This window comes from Paroedura picta, chromosome 11 (assembly GCF_049243985.1).
Source record: "Paroedura picta isolate Pp20150507F chromosome 11, Ppicta_v3.0, whole genome shotgun sequence".
Lineage (NCBI taxonomy): Eukaryota > Metazoa > Chordata > Lepidosauria > Squamata > Gekkonidae > Paroedura > Paroedura picta.
This window is the reverse complement of record NC_135379.1, coordinates 1,047,497-1,065,212: the sequence shown is the minus strand read 5'-3', so window position 1 is coordinate 1,065,212 and position 17,716 is coordinate 1,047,497. Positions and strand designations below refer to the sequence as shown.

The 17,716-nt window shown below is 47.4% G+C and overlaps 1 protein-coding gene across 1 annotated transcript in view; it reads right to left on the bottom strand.

Moving 5' to 3' along the window:
* The window catches only part of SCAP (SREBF chaperone), a 40,708-nt gene that overhangs the window by 21,841 nt on the left and 1,151 nt on the right, over positions 1-17,716 (bottom strand). Inside the window, exons 2-3 of the mRNA XM_077304319.1 lie at positions 3,187-3,413; positions 389-518 (exon numbers count right to left, since the gene is read on the bottom strand). Of these exons, the coding sequence (XP_077160434.1) occupies positions 389-518; positions 3,187-3,308 (252 nt within the window). The 5' untranslated portion in view covers positions 3,309-3,413. The remainder of the gene's footprint in view (positions 1-388; positions 519-3,186; positions 3,414-17,716) is intronic.

Here is a 17,716-nt window from a genome sequence, read left to right as displayed (position 1 = left end):
ACGCAGGGGTTGCCCACCAGACCCCTCCCACAAAGGACGTCCAACGTGCTCATTGCTTAAAGAAATTGGCCCAAGAGCTGCAGCTTTTCCCCTTCTTCCCCAGGATTCCTTTGGGGCATGCATGCCATATGCACCCCTCTCCGCCAACGCCAGTGAGATTTGGGCAGCCAGCAGCACAGAAACGAGAAGACAACTGCAGATGTATAGGAGAGGTTTTTCAGAAGCAGGTTTGGAAGAGAGAGAAGGGAAGCCCAGCCATCGAGCACAAACATGAGTAGGAGAACGAAACAGATGGGATGGCCTGAGCCTTGGCAAAAGGCAGTGCAGACCCTGGGATGGAGGGGGAAGCCCGAGTTTTGCTCCCTGCCCGCTGTGGTGTCAGACATACCCAGTCAGGCCTTTCGCCAGGCTCTCCTTGCTGGGGGGCTGGGTAGGCCGGAGGCTGTGAGTAATCCTTCACAGAGGTGGTGTATTCCACAGGTCCAGTGCCGGGTAACGGCAGCTTCAGCAATGGATAGCTAGAGGGCACAAGACAGGGAGTGTCACATTCTTAGGTGAGCACACGTTCAAAAGCAGTGCAAGTGGCAAGAAACCTCCAGGCCACAAACCCTGGAACTTCTACTGCTTATCTGATAGCCGCCAGATAAGCCATTGGCAGCAAAAGACAACAGAACGCCATGTCACCTCAGCAAACCTTTTAATACTTAAGCACGTGTGAGACAGATCTCTGATTTCACCACCCGTATTTGAGGAAGCAGCTGCTCCAAGGCAGCCTGCCCAAGTGTTGAACCGTTTCCTGATGTTTTAACTTCCCTGGATTTTCAACTTACTACTTCTTGACCTCCTTGTTTCCCCTGAAGCAAGTTCTGAAGCTGCCAGGATTTTCCTAGCCCCGAAGGCAGCACAGTCAACCAGGAAGAGGCCCTGCGAGGCTAACCTCGAGGCGTGAAAGAACGCCCGGCTTCCCTTCTGATCGCCTTCACATTCTTCCACTCCAAAAGTCCCCTTAAACAACAGCCGTAGCCACAAAGCGATCTCCAAAGGCAAACTGGTTTAAGAACAACTTTCTGCTCAAAGAAAACTTTGTCTGGTTGCACTTCTCTGTTCCCTTCTCTGCTCTTGCATGAGCCTTCCGCGGGAAGGGAGAGCATCATAGTTCGTTTCTTGCTGCCAAACCCTACAGCAAAGTCATAATTCTGTTCGTCACTGATTAATACCTTCCCCAATTTATGCTAGTGGTGCTTGACGTAAATGACTCCCTGCCAAAACATTGCCTGTCATACAGCCTGGCCCAGCCTTTGAAATGTCCTTTCAAAGTAAGGAGAGGGAAACACTCTCTTGCATTAGATCAGGAGGAAAGACAGAAGTCTTCTTGAAGGAGGACCACATTGGGGAACAAAACAAAGAGCAGGATCTCAGCTACTCCAGAGGATTTCCTTCCTTTATCAGTGCCCTACCAGTCACCAAAGCGCAGGGTGGTTCTTGGTTTCAGGTGCCACCAATTCACTGAGTGGAGACCCACATTGGCCTGCCCTACTCAAAGGTTTCCTCTCTCTCATCGGGACCTCTATCCTTAGTTGCCCTCTCCTAGCCTCCTTTTTAACTCAGCACCTGCTAATGTCATAGGGCTGGCCCTTCTGGATCTCAGCTCTTGGGACAAGGCCCAGAGCGACCTAAGCAGACCCTTCACCCAAATTCGGGGCAATAATGTGATACACAGATCCTCCCTTTGAGCAAATCACCAGTTTTGCTGCTGGTGGTCAATAGAACCATCAAAGTCATTCTGCCGCAAACAAAGAGGGAGAACCATGAACAGCGCCTTAGAAAGTACACAGGAAGGCTGGTGCAAACCATACCTGGACTCATCTATGCTTGAGGCAGCTGAACCAAGTTTAAGTCCAATGGCACCTTGAAGACCAACCAAGTTTTATTCAAGGTATGGGTTTTTGTGTCCATGTGCGTGCATACACGCGGAAGCTCATACCTAGAGAAAAACTTTCTTGGTGCCACTGGACTTAATAAACTTTGTTCTGCTGCTTCAGACCAGCATTTATTCCCAAATCTGAGAGAGTTTTATTTCACCATTCAATCCAGTGTCTGCAAAGTAACTAAGCAGGAGCCCTTTTTGAGACCTATCCATCACTTCTATGACCCCCTAGGCCAAGCAACAGCTGATGAAAGCTCAGCCGGCAATCCCTGAACCCGGTGGCAGCCAGCTTGCAGAGTGACCTACTTGTTTTGCTTTGATCATGCATAATTTATCCATGTACAGAACCGCAGTGGGCTGCTTCACCAAGATTCTTTAGCATTTCGTACCACTCCCCCCCCCCACAAGAAATGTAACATCGTGCAGAGATGCTGAAGGTTAGATCTTGTCAGCTGACTTGCCCATTTGGTAATTTGTCCTTTGTTCTCAGGTGTCTGTCAAGTAAGATCCTGCCCTTTGAGTGCCCCTGAATTGAACAAGTAATTCAACCAGCCATTAAGAAGAACAGACACCTCTAAGAGCCTCTGAATGTCACCTCTCAAGCTGCTGCCAGAAAAGCTGAGCCTCTTTTGAGGAAGTTACAGCTTCTGGGAAGGTCTCTAGAGGAGAATCCTGTTGCACATGGAGAGTAAATGGATCCAAGAGCAGATGATATCTGCAGATCTGAGAAATCGGGGAGGGGCCCTCAGTCCACTGCCACCAATGGTACCCACTGAAGACACAGGACACTCAGCACGGCCAGACTTCGACCAGGGCTGTATGCGGGGATCTTACGCAAGCACATGAAGCTGAAGTCAGACACTGAGACAGTCAGACCACTAATTCATCCTCCTCAGTACTGTCTCGCACAGACTGTGCCTCTCCAAGGTCTCAGAAAGAAAAGGATCTGTCCCCACATGCAAAAGACCTCCAGGGACTGAGTCTGGGGCCTTCACCCTTCAACGCAGGGGCTGTGTCACAAGGACCCAGCACTGTATGCAGGGTATAAAATCCAACTCTTCTTCTTCTACTTATAACAGTTTAATGTGATTTTATTGTATCCATATGTTGTATACTACCCTGAACCTTCCTGTGGCGTAGGGCAGTCTAAAATTAAAATAGAAATAAATAAATAACATCTTAAACGTAACAAACACAAACATTTTGAAGCATGACAACTTGGCCAGCGTCAGCCTAAAATCCATCAGTGGGTGTCTTACCAGCAGGCCAGGACACAGAGGGCCGTGAAAAGGATGATGGGAATAGGGCAGGAGGCACAGAGTAGGCCGTGGTTATAGAACGCCTGGGATATCTTCTCACGCAGTCTGTCAGTCAAGGTCATCCTTAGCTGTCCCTCAGCCAGCTGCCATCCCGGAAAGCCTCAGTGGAAGGGACGATGGGGCCTACCATGAGCGGCGTTTCAGAGACTGCAGAGGCAGGACCCGTTCTGAAAGAAAAGATGGCACATGAGGTCACAAAGGGAAATGGGCAGACACTTCTCATATTCCTTCCAAGCACACTACGAATCTCAAGTGGTGGTGGGTGGAGATGTACACACACTCACTGTCCTATTTAAAAAAAAAACGTTCAAAGAACTTCAGTTGTTGAGTATCTATAAAGCCAAGATTCCCATGTTATATTTTAAAATATGGAGGGAGATGGCAGAAGATTCCAGTCTGAAGCAGCAGACATTCCAAGGTGGAAGAGAAAGCAGAGACAACCAGGAAGGAAATTCAGACGTGAAGGTTCCCATTGTTACCCCATTCACTATCCCCCAACATTACTGTTGTGTGAAAACTCACAAGGTCCTGAAAAATAAACTGTAGACAGCATTTCGTATGTGCAGAAATCCTTGACCACCTCTGAAGGACAGCTGATGAGCTCAGAAAGGACCTTGCAGAAGGATAGTGGACTGAGACTATGGGAGCAGTTAGGCCTTGGGTGGGGGAGACCCTGGCTCTTCCACCTTTCACTAAGTTGTCTTCATGGGCTAGCTGTTTTGAAGCAGTCATAGTTGCTATCTAGTTGGAGTTTTTTACCTGTTTCCTAAAAGGCTCAGCATTAAAAAGCCAGGTGTCCTGGAGCGCACAACAGTGTCCATAGCTCTGTGTCGGCACCACTGTCTTAGGTGAACGAGAACTTTGTGAGGCTGGCAGGAATAATGGAGCAAGGCCAAGAGAACCCAGCTAGCTTCGAGGAATCAATTCAGCTGCAAATGCCTCCTCTGAACTCGCAAGCCCAATCGCCTAAGATCCAGAACATTCCAGGTGTGGGCATTTACCCTGCACCTGCAAGTGAGCTCCAAGTGCCACAGAAACACACAGTAGATCAGTCTGGAAAGGAGATACTGGTTCCGGTTCTGTTCCCCTTCTTAACTGTACTCCTTTTCACTTATGCAATTTTTTTTTGGGGGGGGGGGACTGAGTTACTGCCAGATTTAGTGTTTTCAGCAACTCAAGCAGCACTGGATTGTCCCAGTGGCTTTTAGAGCATTCGTGCTTCTTAGTTTTGTCATAGAATCCTAGAGTTGGAAGGGACCTCCTGGGTCATCTAGTCCAACCCCCTGCACTATGCAGGACACTCACATCCCAATCGCTCATCCACTTTCACCTGCCGCCCCCTTGAGCTTATCTATCTATCTATCTATCTATCTATCTATCTATCTATCTATCTATCTACCTACCTACCTACCTACCTACCTACCTACCGCCCTCCCCGGAGGCTCGGGACGGTTTACATAAGAACAAAGAACAATACATAAAGCAGTCTATGAACATGTGCTTGTCAAGCACATGCTTCTGATCTGTTACTCCACTTTGTGGCCACGCTCTTTCTCCATCATAGATCAGAAATGGAAAGCCAAAGAGAGCATTTTTGGAAAGTCAGATGCATTGCCACACTGTTCTTCTGTGTAAGGGGAGAAGCTTGTTTTTAGCTTGCCCTTCCAGTCTTCCCCATTTCCATAACTCTTTCTGGTTAAATCCAGATAGAACTTTAATCTGTACGTCCGGCATTGTGATCCCTCCGAGTTCCCTTCGGTGGCCTTGACGTAGCTAACATCACCCACTACAGACAAGATGGTGACTTTTTAAAAACATGTTATAAGAAGCAGGAGCCATAATAGGCATGGTTTCCAAATCCAAGCTCCATTTGTGAAGAGGGAAATTTTAATTTTCCAATATAATGTAGTACAAGCTTTTGGGTGGCAGGAGATCTTATTCGGCAGCTGCATAGTTAAACTGTGGAACTCACTGCCACAGGATGTGTGACAGCCACCATCTTGTAAGGCTTGAAAAGGGAAAAGGGCAAATTCCTGGAGGACTGGGCTACCAAAGGCTGCAAGTCAAGGCCGATACCTCCCCCCCCCCCGCCCTTCCAGAGGCAGTCTGCCTCTTCGGATCACTCGTTGGCGAAGAGGGGAAGAAGATGCTGTGGCAGTCCGCCAGCTTCTGGGCCTCCGAGAGGCAGCTGGTTGGCCCCTGAGCACTGGAGGGACATTCTCGTGGGTTCTTGCATTTGCGTCGGTTCTGCTGAGAAATTACTGGGTCAATTTTTTTCTTTGCTGGAGAAAATATTCCAGTTTGAAAACCAAGAATGTGCACTGAGTAAACCCCTTTGTTGGTCCCATACAGAGAGAACACCAAGACGCTACTGTTCCCTTTTCATAGTCCCTGGGGAGAACGGTGCCCCCTTGCTCTGTGCGGCCACACAGAAGGGCCAAGTGGAGATGGGGGGGGGAGAGATTCCTATGGGAAAGCCACAAGGGAGGGGCTCACCCTGCGGCCCCTCAGCACTTTGCATTTTCCACCCCAGCTACGTAGGAAACAGGAATCTGAGTCCTCCAGATGCTATGCAGTTTTGGGAGGGGTGTCACAGCACATTCCCTAGCGGCCCTCTCATGAGGCACAAGAGGGTGGGAGGAAGGGGGGTAGCATGAGGTGAGGAGACCCCCTTTCTCAAGACTACAAAAGGAAAGACAGCTGCTGCACACTCGGAGCCCGGCCCTTCTTCAGGGAATAGCCACATTTTTGGCAAGCACTAGCAAGCTACCTGGAGCAGCTTTCAAAAAGCAGAACAGAGACTCAGATCCAGCTAACCCGAGGGCAAGCCTCACACCCTTGCGTGTAGCGCCACAACCACCTCCAAAGTGCTGATTTCCTCAGAACGAGGCCAGGGGGTTCCCTCAGGCACAGCCAGGGAGGAGAGGAAAGACATTGGGAAGGGCATTCACTGGAGGAAAGGGCTCCTGCGAGCAGAACGGGGGTTCAGGGGGTTCACACATTCACTGGGGGATTTTGACACAACAAAGAACCTTGCCGGATTGGCTCAAGTCCATCTCGTTGAGTGGCTGGCAAGATTCTTCCAACAAGCTGACAAGCAGGGGGGGGGGGGGCTCTGGTCTTTTCCCCCAGGAGGGGAAGCCAAGTGGTGAGCCAGGCTTGAAAGCAGCAGCCCTAAGTGAGACAAGAGGCTTCTACGGTTAAGGAGGGGCCTTGGGCCTGTAGATAGGAGAGTGTGTTGTAAACCGTGGTTGGTTCAGAGAGTGGCAAGAATTGTGTAAAGTTAATGGATACTCTAAAGGCAAAGACAGACTGTGTGTGTTCAGGATGTGGGATTCTGGGGAAGACTTGGCTACACACCTGGCTGAGGGCAGGTGGGATTCCCATACCTCTACTCTCATCATGACTCTTCTAGAAGAAAGAGTCGCTTATTCACTGCAGACTAAAATAATTTCTACCCTGCCCAACTTAATCTCGTATTTGTATTGGGACTTTACTATACACATTTCCCCTTGTTTATTCCCAAACACACACTTTTTCTCAGAGGGAAAAGGCGGCACTACCCAGGGTCCCTTCTAGCGAAGGCAGAGAATTCTACAAAAAGAGTTAGGACAGGAAGGATTCTGCTGAATCTCACCTGTCTGTTCAACATAAGCTGCAGGGCTACTCTGCAGTCTTTCATTATAACCCAAATCTGATTTAATGCCAAACTCCCACCGCATAAGAGACTGCTTCTGGCTTCCCGTGGTGGTCTCTGTAGGAAAGCAGGGCAAGGCAAGAGCATCTGCGTGGCATACAGATGGCCCATGGTTCCACCACCGTAGGCCAGGTGAGACCCATAGGCCTGAGACTCTGGGGAGTCACTGCCAGTTCCCAACGCTGACCTTGATGGAACAATGATCTGATTCAGTCCAAGGCAGCTTCCTCTGTGTGCAAGTGTTCATGCGTGTGTTCATGTGTGTCGCATGGGGACTGACAGCAATCCAACTTCCTCCATCTACTGTTAGAGACACCATGTTGTCCATTTCTAAGTTGCTCCTTGTTTATTAACTCATTTACCGTCGAACAAGGCACCAGGGAATTGACCTTTCCCACATTACCTTTAAAAAAAAGATGATGTAAGAAACACCTCAAATTACATTTAGAGGCTAAAAGCAATTGGGGGGGGGGGGGAGCAGAGATCAGCCAGAGTCCAGAACAGTCTCCAATGGAGGGCAAGGTGCCTTCCTAGAGGTATTCTTGCACTGCGAAAGGGAACTATTTGAACCACTCATTAACATCTTTCTGAAACAGGCAAGGAGGTTTCAGCCTGTGAATGCATAAGCACTGGACAAAAGGCAATTCCTAGATGCAATCAGGATCACTAAAGCGCAAATGTTTTATTCAGCCCAGTTCCATAACAGTTATGCTCCCAACAATTAAAAACCTAAAGAATATCCCAAAATAGTTTTCTATGCACGTTCACATCGTTTTTGCCTTGCTCTCTTTGCACAGCTACAAGTTTTAAGCTCTGCAGTATTTTACATATACACTGCCAGGGATTCTTGCATTATGGGCTGCACATGAGAGACCCCTTGGAAGCCTTCCAATCGAAAAATGAGGTTCCTTCTGTCCTTTTGACATGGATTCCACAAAGAGTGAAAGGCCCCTGGGTCGCTGGTAGGAATCGCTAGGTTTTACGCTAACTCCCCATCACTGACTGACTAAAGATCTTTTTAAAAAACTGTGTCGGTTAGTTACAGGTTGCTGCTCGACATTGAAATTAGCCCTGAATAGCAGTTCTCACAGGTAACGATTTCTTTTGCGCCAGTCCCTTAGCAGAAGAGCCGAGGGAATTTGCTGAACTACAATAGCAACCATTCCCAGAGCACAACTGTGCACCCTGATGCCCTCCCCAGCAGCAAGCTGTAATGGAACACTGTATCTGAATCACATCTTGGCCTTCCCTGCGCCCGAGGTTCATATCACAGGGAAAGAGGATGCAAAGCAGCTGATGCCTTAAACAGAGGTTTTCAAATCTGCTCTTGTGCACGGCAAAAGCCAGCATGTTCTCATGGATAAAAGTGGCAAATTTTAATTTAGACAGTTAGGTTCAACCCCCCGCTCCTCCATGCGAAATCTGCTGGGTGACCTTGCACCAGTCACAGTTCTCTTAGAACTCTCTCAGTCCCACCTGCCTCATAAAGTGGGTGGAGGAAGAGAATCTGATTGTAAGCAGCTCTGAGACTCCTTAGGGCAAAAGAAGAAGAGCTGGCTTCTGGTATTCCGATTTCTACTCCCCAAAGGAGTCTCAAAGTGACTTAGAAATACTAAAGTTGGACTCAGAAGGGAGACGCAAGCTGAGCCAGTAGCCCCAGAAAGAGGGCCACCAAGACGGTAACTGGATGATGTCCAGGCAGTTAAAAAGTGCCTTTCCTTTCTTCTTCCACTCGCTCCTCTTTTGCTTTCCTGGTCACAAGGGCAGCAGGCCAAGGAATCGGGGCCAGTGGTCACCAGTTAGCTGGGGGGGGGGTGACTTGCTGGGAGGGAACCCCCCCCCCTTCTCTGAAGCCACCAGCACCTTGAGGTTAATGCCCGCTGCGTGCGAAACACAACAGGCTGGACTGTGGGCAACCCTTCACACCAACTGTTACCTGTAGACCACTGCATTTCACACAGCTTGGTGGAGAGGTTAGCAGTGGACTTCTAAGCCAGTGAGCCAGATTTGATTCTCCGCTCCCCCACATGCAGCCAGCTGGGTGAACTTGGGCTCGCCACAACACTGATAATGCTGTTCTCACAGAGCTGTCAGGGCTCTCTCAGCCTCCTCTCCCCCACAGGGTGTCTGTTGTGGGGGGAGGAAAGGGAATGTAAGCCACTTTGAGTCTCCTTCTGGTAGAGAAAAGCAGCATATAAGTATTGACGCTTCTTTATGTAGAAGGGAAGAACTGACAGTATTACTTGATGATGGGGGGGGGGAATCCCATTCTCCCTACAGGAGCTCAGACTCCCGTCCACTCCAGGCTTGCCCCCCCCCATAAAACTCCCACTGTCATAGGCTCTCCTTTCCCCATTGTGGGATTAGCTGCTGAAGTGTAGCTGAACTCCAGGCTTGTTCTCACCTATGGATGCAGACATCACTATCAACTTGTGTGTGCCTCATGCCAAGACGGACTGGGGTTTCAGAACTGGATTGGCGGAATCATCAGATTCATAGCTGTGGCTGGCCTTGTCACGTAGAAGTAGAATCATAGAGTTGGAAGGGGCCACACAGCCCAACCTCTGGCTCAAGGCACAATCAGCCTAAACGTTTGACATTCAGCTGCTGCTCGAAAACCGCCAGTGAGTGGGAGCCCATCGCCTCCTTCGGCAGCCCATCCCACTGCTGAACTGTTTTTTTCCTGATATCTAGCCAGTGCCGTTCTCTACATCGTTTAAACCCATGACCGCGGGTCCTCTCCTCTGCTGCCCACAGGAACCACTCCCTGTCCTCCTCTGACCACCTTTCAGATACTTCCAAAGAGCCCTCCTGTCCCCCCTCCACCTCGTCTTCTCTAGGCTGAACATTCCCAGGTCCCTCAGCCTCTCCTCACAGGGCTTGGTCCCCTGGCCCCGGATGATCCTTGTCACTCTCCTCTGCACCCTAAGTCATTCTGTCCATGTCCTTTTGGAAGTCAGGCCTCCAAAACTGCACACAGGACTCTCAGTGGAGTCTGACCAATGTGGGATACAGAGGGACTTTGACACCTTGTGATTTTCATGTGATGCCTCTGTTGATACAGCCCAAGACTGCATTTGCCTTCTTTCCCGCCATATATTTTAAGTATTTATTTAAATGTGACTGATGCTGTCCAAAGAATGCCATATTAAAGATGTCCAACGTTTACTGTTAATCTTAACTAAACACACAAATCTGACGACACTTTTTAACAGTGTGACTGTTTCTCATAAATCACAGCTTGTCAAAATGCTTATAGTTACCACTTTCAGCTAAGCTCTCCTACTTCTTGAATGGCAAAAATTAAGGCGAAAGATTTATGCAGTCTGAAGGGTGTGCTGTTTGGGGCACCCTTCTCTAAACAGAGGAATCCTGCCTGAACAAAATTCACATGAAATTTTATAAGCACCAAACTGAACCATTTTACATGGTATGTTATGGATGACACATTTTATGTTTTTAAAAATCAGTAAAATAAGTTTCGATTTATTCTGTAAATATTGCAGAGATTTCAGTTGTCTTCTAAATCAGAGTTCTGTCTTCCAACCAGGGAAATGGGAGGGAAGGCTCTGCCCTACGGCTGCAAAATTCCCAGAAAGTGTACATTTCTCCTTCCAGCCCTCATGACGTGCAAAAATTTGCATTAATTGAGCTATAATCTTTCTCATTATAATGAGATCACTGCATGAAGTACAGAATTAATCTTTTTAACTCTTGTTCTTAGGAGCGAAGATTTTTCAGGGGGTAAAACCTCCTCCTAAGGTACATATCAGAAATGGCTACCATGCACAGGGTATTGACCAAGAACAGGAGAGCTAAAGATCTAGTTTAACAAAACAGAATTTGACTATGGGATGGCAAATGGGAAAGTCATGCTGCGTTTGCCAACTCCTTTTCCACATTCTATTGTTTAGGTGAATGTGGTGGGAGATGGAGAGGCCTGTGGAATCTCATTTAATCTCAACAGCTACATCGTCCCGCCTTCCACTTACATGATCAACAGAATGCTCAGTGCCAGTGAAGCAAGAGGGAACCAGCCCCATGGAGTGACTGTCAGGACTAGAATTCCCCCCACGGGACACCAAATTGTTTTGTCTATAACCTCATCCAACACAATCTGCCTTGGCAATCTCAAGAATGGCATCATTTCACAAAACTGGTCAACAACCCCCCTCCCCCCCAACCCTCCCCCAAGAAGCCAGAATAACTGGTTGCTGTGCCAATCCTCTAACCCTGCCCTTTGGGCTCTACCCTACAGCTATGTTGCCCTTTTAGTGGGTTTATCGATACTGAGCTTCACGGAATAAAACACCACAGAACAAGTCTTCAGTTTTGATGGACGTGATATGTTCATTTCTACTAGAGGTTCCGTGCATGCCCCAGAACTATCTTACCCATAGCATTTTGGGGACACACACACATGCATGCGTGCATTCCTCACCAAATTATCTGTGAGACCTCTCTAACAGGCCGGGATTATGCTGGAGGAGAACAAGTGCAGCACCGCAGGAGTCCTCCCTCTGATGAAAAGGGAAGCAGAACTCTGCATCATCACCGAGTCCCCTCATCCATAGCCCCTCTAGGTCTTTCTACCCAACCGGCCAAGTCAACAGCTCTCTGCATGCGCATCATGCAACATGCACAGAACACACCGTCATAAACATAGCGCCTGGCAGAGAGGAGGCTGGACTTCCCAGGGATCAAAGCAGAGCTTTTGTGGTGGAACTTTCAGGGGGGAGGGGCTCTCCCAAGGCTTGAGAGAGCAATTAATTAGAATCCCACGGAGCTGGAAGAGGCCATAAAGGGCCATCCAGTCCAGCCCCCCATTTTCTCGGGGACTTAAAGATCACACAACTACTGACAGATGCTCATCCAGTCTCCTCCGAAAAACTTCCAGGGAAGGATAGTCCACCACCCTCTGTGGCAGCATATTCCGTCTCCAAAAAGCCCTCACAATTAGAAAATGCTTTCTGATATTTAAGGGGGACCTCTTTTCTCCTCATTTGAGCTCACTGCTCCCAGTCCTGGTCTCCATAGCTGCAGCAAACCAGTTGGCCCGGTCAGTTCTTAGTCTGAGGAAGAGTGCTTGCACTCGAAAGCTCACACCTTGAATAAATCTTTGTTGGTCTTAAAGGTGCTCCTGGACTCTGACTTTATTGTGCTATCTTTGTCATAGTTAAACACAGCTCTCCCTGGCCCTGCTCTTCTCCAGGCTACACGTACCCAGGCATGGATTCCCACCCCTCCACCATCCCAGTCACCCTTCTCTTAACACATTCCAGCTTGTCAATCTCCTTCCTGAAATGCAGGGCCCAGAACTAATGGAGATCAGTGCAATCTCATACAGGAGCACTGGCATTTTTAAACCCAAAAACGCACTAGATCGAAGTAACCTTGCCTCCTGACCCACTGCCCCAGTGATGATTCGGGAGTACCCAGGGAGACTCAAACCCAGTTCTGAATTCCTGGACCCAATCAGCCAGCCCCCCCCCTCTCTCACACACACACACACACACAAAACATAAAATATGGATAACAGCAGCAGTTTAGTGGAAGTCAGTCCTGAAGCAGCAACAAGCAGACGTCCCTTGGGTTAACTGGCAAAACTCTCTGTGAACAGAAGGCTGGGCACATGTCTGGGGTGTGTGTGTGTGTGAACATAAAACAGTTCCTAACTCTGCACCTCACATCTCTGTGGATATTAGTGCTGCTTTCTCCCATGGTTGTAGTAATGGGAAGCTCTATTTTGTCCCCTGATTGTTCCAAGACCATCCAAACACATTTGCAGTCACCACCCACAAAAAATAAGATCAATGAAAACCAGAGAGATTTTAAAAGCTATACGTTGGGATTAGAGTCAGCGCTAGGCCCTTATCCTTAACTGCATCCCGCAGTAAGCTCTACCAAAAATAAAACCCATACGTCTCCTTAAGGAAAAGCTGCGTAAGCTCTCTCTCTCTCTCTCTCTCTCTCTCTCTCTCTCTCGCACAGAGACACTTTGATTAAAATCCAGTAGCCTGGTGAGTCACTCTCTGATTAGATCCTACAGGCGACATCACAACTGTGCCGCCTCCACCCGTGAGTTCCGAGAACGCTCATGGCAAGATGCAGCGCACTGGCTCCTGTGGATGCCACCGAGCGCCAGCAGCAGAAGTCCATCGCCACCAGGAGAAATGACCTGCAAACGGGAGCATTTACGGAGATGCTTCAGCAATTAATCTAGGAGCTCCGTCTGGGAGAGATACAAAAGTTAACTGCAGAAAGAGGATAATGACTTCTCCTTCGGTTTTCACACATTGTCTCTACTATCATTTTTTCTTCCCAATCTTCTGCAAATAATGGACCAGGAAAAGTCAATAACTGTTACTTTAAAGTTGCTTTATTGCCTTGGGGTGAGTATATAAGATCCTATGAAAATGCCCAATACTTAAGGAGACCCTGTGCTTGGCCACTGAGCCATAATTCTTTGCTGATGGTATCTTATAAGGTTTCAAATCTGAAATTTACTTTGCAAAGCTCACGCAAGGATGCAGCTCTGCAGATACCAGGTCCTGTGACAGCAAAAGAATTCTACTAAGACGGCATACTGATAAAAGTAACTACTTCTGTTTTAAAAGAAGCGAGCCAGCTGGGCTGCTTACTGCACTGTACGAAAACCTACCATTAATTTCATTTTATAGCATTAGCATGCTGTCACAATAGAGATTTCAAGAGGTCATGGATGTGACTGACAGACAAAACAGGCAATACGGTGGGTGTGCATGTTTTATATGTTAAAGAGGTTGTCTAGAGGGGCTACAGTACGAGAAGCCATCTCCTAGAAGTCACAGCACACACAATCCCTTTCGAGATCCACAAATACAGTACCTCAGCCCCACAAGACTTCTTCCTCTGCCAGTAAACCCGCTCAGACCTACATTTCTATCCCCTTAAGAAGATTCCAGGACAAAAGCAGATTCCTCAACATTACCATATAACACCAGGCGAACTTCTCAGAATGAGATAGACCCAGTCTTACCATATTGCTTATCATCAAGGTAGAACGATGCAGAATTAATTCATGACTTGAAGTATTATGCCATATGTCAGATCTGCTACACTTATCCTTGAAACAGGAATGTTTGGGGAAAATGTTTCCCCCCCCCCCTTTCCACTTCCAGATTTTCCAAAAGAAACATTGGGCAAGGGAATAATTGTGGTTCAATGTTAGGGCCTCTGCTTGCATGCAGAGGATCCTCAGTTCCATCCAGGGCATTCTAGTTAAAAGGATCGCGCAGCTGGCGATGAGAAAGATTTCTGCCTGAGACCCTGTACAGCCACTGCCAGTCAGAGCAGGCAATACCGATCGATGGTCTGTTTAGATGTGATGAGGTTTTCATTCACAATACAATACACTGTGTGTAGAATATACTGCCAAAGATGTAAACATCTGAGTTAAACTCCATATTCAAACCCACTGATAACCGTTACTACTATGACTGTATAAAGCTTTGTTTGTTACAGTTTTCAGATGGTTAAAAATATCCTATGTGTACAAGCAGCTGCAGCTTTCTCCAGCACGCTTACAGTAGGAGCAAAACTAGCAGGGCAATCCTACAAGGAGCTCTTCCAGTCTAAATCCATTTAAATTCTGCCCAGGATTGCCATGACAAAGCATTTATACTTTGAAATGACATTAATATCCCAAATAATACAAGTATATACCCTAACAAAATATAAATGATGTATTTTATATAACTGCCCCAGTAAAACAGGTCTAATAAGTATTTAATGCATGTCCTCGTTCTCCCAGAAGCCCCTAGGGTCTCCAGAAAATTTCATCTTTGTATATCTGTTCAAAACAGAAGGCAGCTCAGCAGGAATCTATCTATCTATCTATCTATCTATCTATCTATCTATCTCTCTATCTCTCTATCTCTATCTCTATCTCTATCTCTATCTCTATCTATCTATCTATCTATCTATCTATATATATATATATCTATATCTATATATATTATAAATCAGTTATCCAATACAATAAGTTCTCCATTTCACCCTGACTGCATCTTCCAGGGCAGCCTATAAAGGCAGGTAAGCCAGCAGAGTCACAAACTCGCCTTCCAGAATAAGGTGGCCAATGACTGAGGTCATATTAACCTATTGCCTTCCCCGCCTCCACTGATGATTCTGAACAGCCAAGTTCCTCATCATAGTCAGACTGTTTACTTACCCGGTTACACGGAACGCACCTAAAGGCTAGCCTCTTGGAAAATCTGATGGTGAAACCTGCAGTGAGCCAGGGGTGGAGGTGCAAAGCAGTGCCCCAAACGTACTTTCCACTCACTTCATGAAATGATCTTTGTTCTGTTCATAGCAACATCATCCTCAGGAAGAGACAGGTCTCTTTGTTTCCTTTTCAATGACACAAATCGCCCAGAAGGAAGGACAGGGAGTCTCCCGAGTGCCTCGGCAACCCTAGATTCTCTTTTACATTATCCAGAAGCAGCACGGATGATATCTCACAATCCTGAGAATCCAAGGCACAACTCTCTCACGCATCACTTCCTCCGTTCCTGACCTACCCACCTTAAGCACGCAGCCTCACCCTATGTCGCTTTCATCTCAGGACTCACTGACCCTACGCGTGTCCCTTTCCCTCTGGTCGTTCTCCCTGTGGCAGCATGTCCATGCTCAAAGAGCACCGCTTCCGATTACAGACGAGGCAGCATGATACATAGCAGCAGTGACAGAACTCTCCAACGTGGAGAGGGAGAAGGCATGGCCCGAAGCTGCTTCCCAACATTTACTTTCCACCACTGGGGGAATTTCTCCAAACACCCTTCAATATACTTGAGCCCCCAGAATAGTTACAGAGCCAGCCTAGGATTTAGGCAACCAAATCTGAAATCCCTGTTCTGTCTTGGAAGCCTGCTGAGTAACCTTGGGCTAGTCCTACTCTTTCAGCATAACCTACCTCATAAGGGTGTTGTAGGGATAAAATGGAAGAAAAGAGAACTATGTAAGCTGCTTTGGGTCCCCGTGGCAAAGACAGGTGGGGAAGGCATACAGATGATGTAAATAAGTAAGCATAGGCAGCCCATGTAAGACAAAGGGTACAGTCTAACCTAACAAGACTGCTGTTAAAAACAACCCATACACAGCTCCCTGAATTCCACAGGGGAAAAGAAAGAGAACGATATAGGCTAGATATCAGGAAACAATTTTTTACAATCAAAGTCGTTCAGTAGTGGAGCAGTTGAGCAGTAGTGGAGCTCCCCCTCACTGACAACTCTTCAAGCAGTGGCCGGACAGATCCTTCTCCTGGCTCCTTGAGGCTGGTCCTGCATGGCCCCTTCCCACTATGATTCTATGTGATCTATGATGACCTGGGCACTCTGTACCTGTACCCTGGCATTCAAGGAGCCCAAGCAAGGCTGCGACGCATGGCCTTTTCCCCCCAATAGCAATTTCAGAAAGGAAGCAACGTTTTTTTCTGTCATGGGATCACATTATTCATGGGAACCAATTGATGACACATCATTCAGAAACACCCAATAAAGAATGAAGTAATCAAGCCTCGGGCACTGATACTTGCTACATTATTATTAATTGTCTTGGCTAATATGAGAGTACAGAAAACCAAATGTATTGATATTTATAAACAAATTAGCCCTTGAGCAGACACAGGGCGAAGAATAACGTATGTTCAATGATACCATTATAATCATAGTTAAACACGTCTAAAATCAATTCTAAAAATTCTACTCATGGGTGCAGAAGCAGAGGACAGGCTGGGGGGTGCAATACAGGAGTGAGGCTAATTGGATATTGTTGACTGTTTGACTGGCTTCTACCATCGGCCTGGTGGAAGAGCTCTGCTTTACAGGCCCTGCGGAACTCATTCCACCAGCCAGGTCAAGAAAGCCCTGACTTCTTTTTGACTGGGATCCACTTGCCTGTTTATATTGGCCGAATGCAAGGCTCTTCTGGGGACACATTCAAAGAAGCGGCCCATAGGTACAAGTAAAAAAGTACAAGTATAGTCTTACATTTTTTACTGTGGCATTTCCATTAAAGAAAAATGTCTGGAAAAGGTTTGCGGGTACATGACAATCCTCCAAATCCACTTCTAGGTAGTAGTGTGTGTGAATGAGACCGGAGTTTCAATCAGGGGTCCCACCCTAGCTGAGCATCCCTGTAGTATAATAGTCACTGCTGCTGATTTTGTCTGGCTGGACTTAGTAGACTGAACTGGGGTAGATTGTTTCCGCTATCTTGTGGGTTACTATATGTATTGTTACTGTTTTAATGGGGTTTTTATGGGACATTTGTTTATGGTTTTAATTGTCAGCCACCTAGAGGCAACAAAAGTTGTGAGATGCGGGATATAAATCCAAGTATAAATAAAATAAATCATGGGGTACTGTAAGATAAATGTGAGCAAACAGGGTGATGTGGCAGTAAAGAAGGCGAATGCAGCCTTGGGCTGTATCAGCAGAAGCATCGCATCAAAATCACAAGGTGTCCTAGTCACATGGTACGCTGCATTGATCAGACCCCACCTGAGCCCTGCGTGCAGTTCGGGAGGCCTCACTTCTAAAAGGACATGGACAAAATGGGGAGGGTTCAGGAGAGAGCGACAAGGATGATCCGGGGCCTGGGGACCAAGCCCTGTGAGGAAAGGCTGAGGGACTTGGGAATGTTCAGCCTGGAGAAGAGGAGGTGGAGGGGGGACAGGGTGGCTCTCTTGAAGTAACTGAAAGGTTGTCACACAGAGGAGGGCAGAGAAAG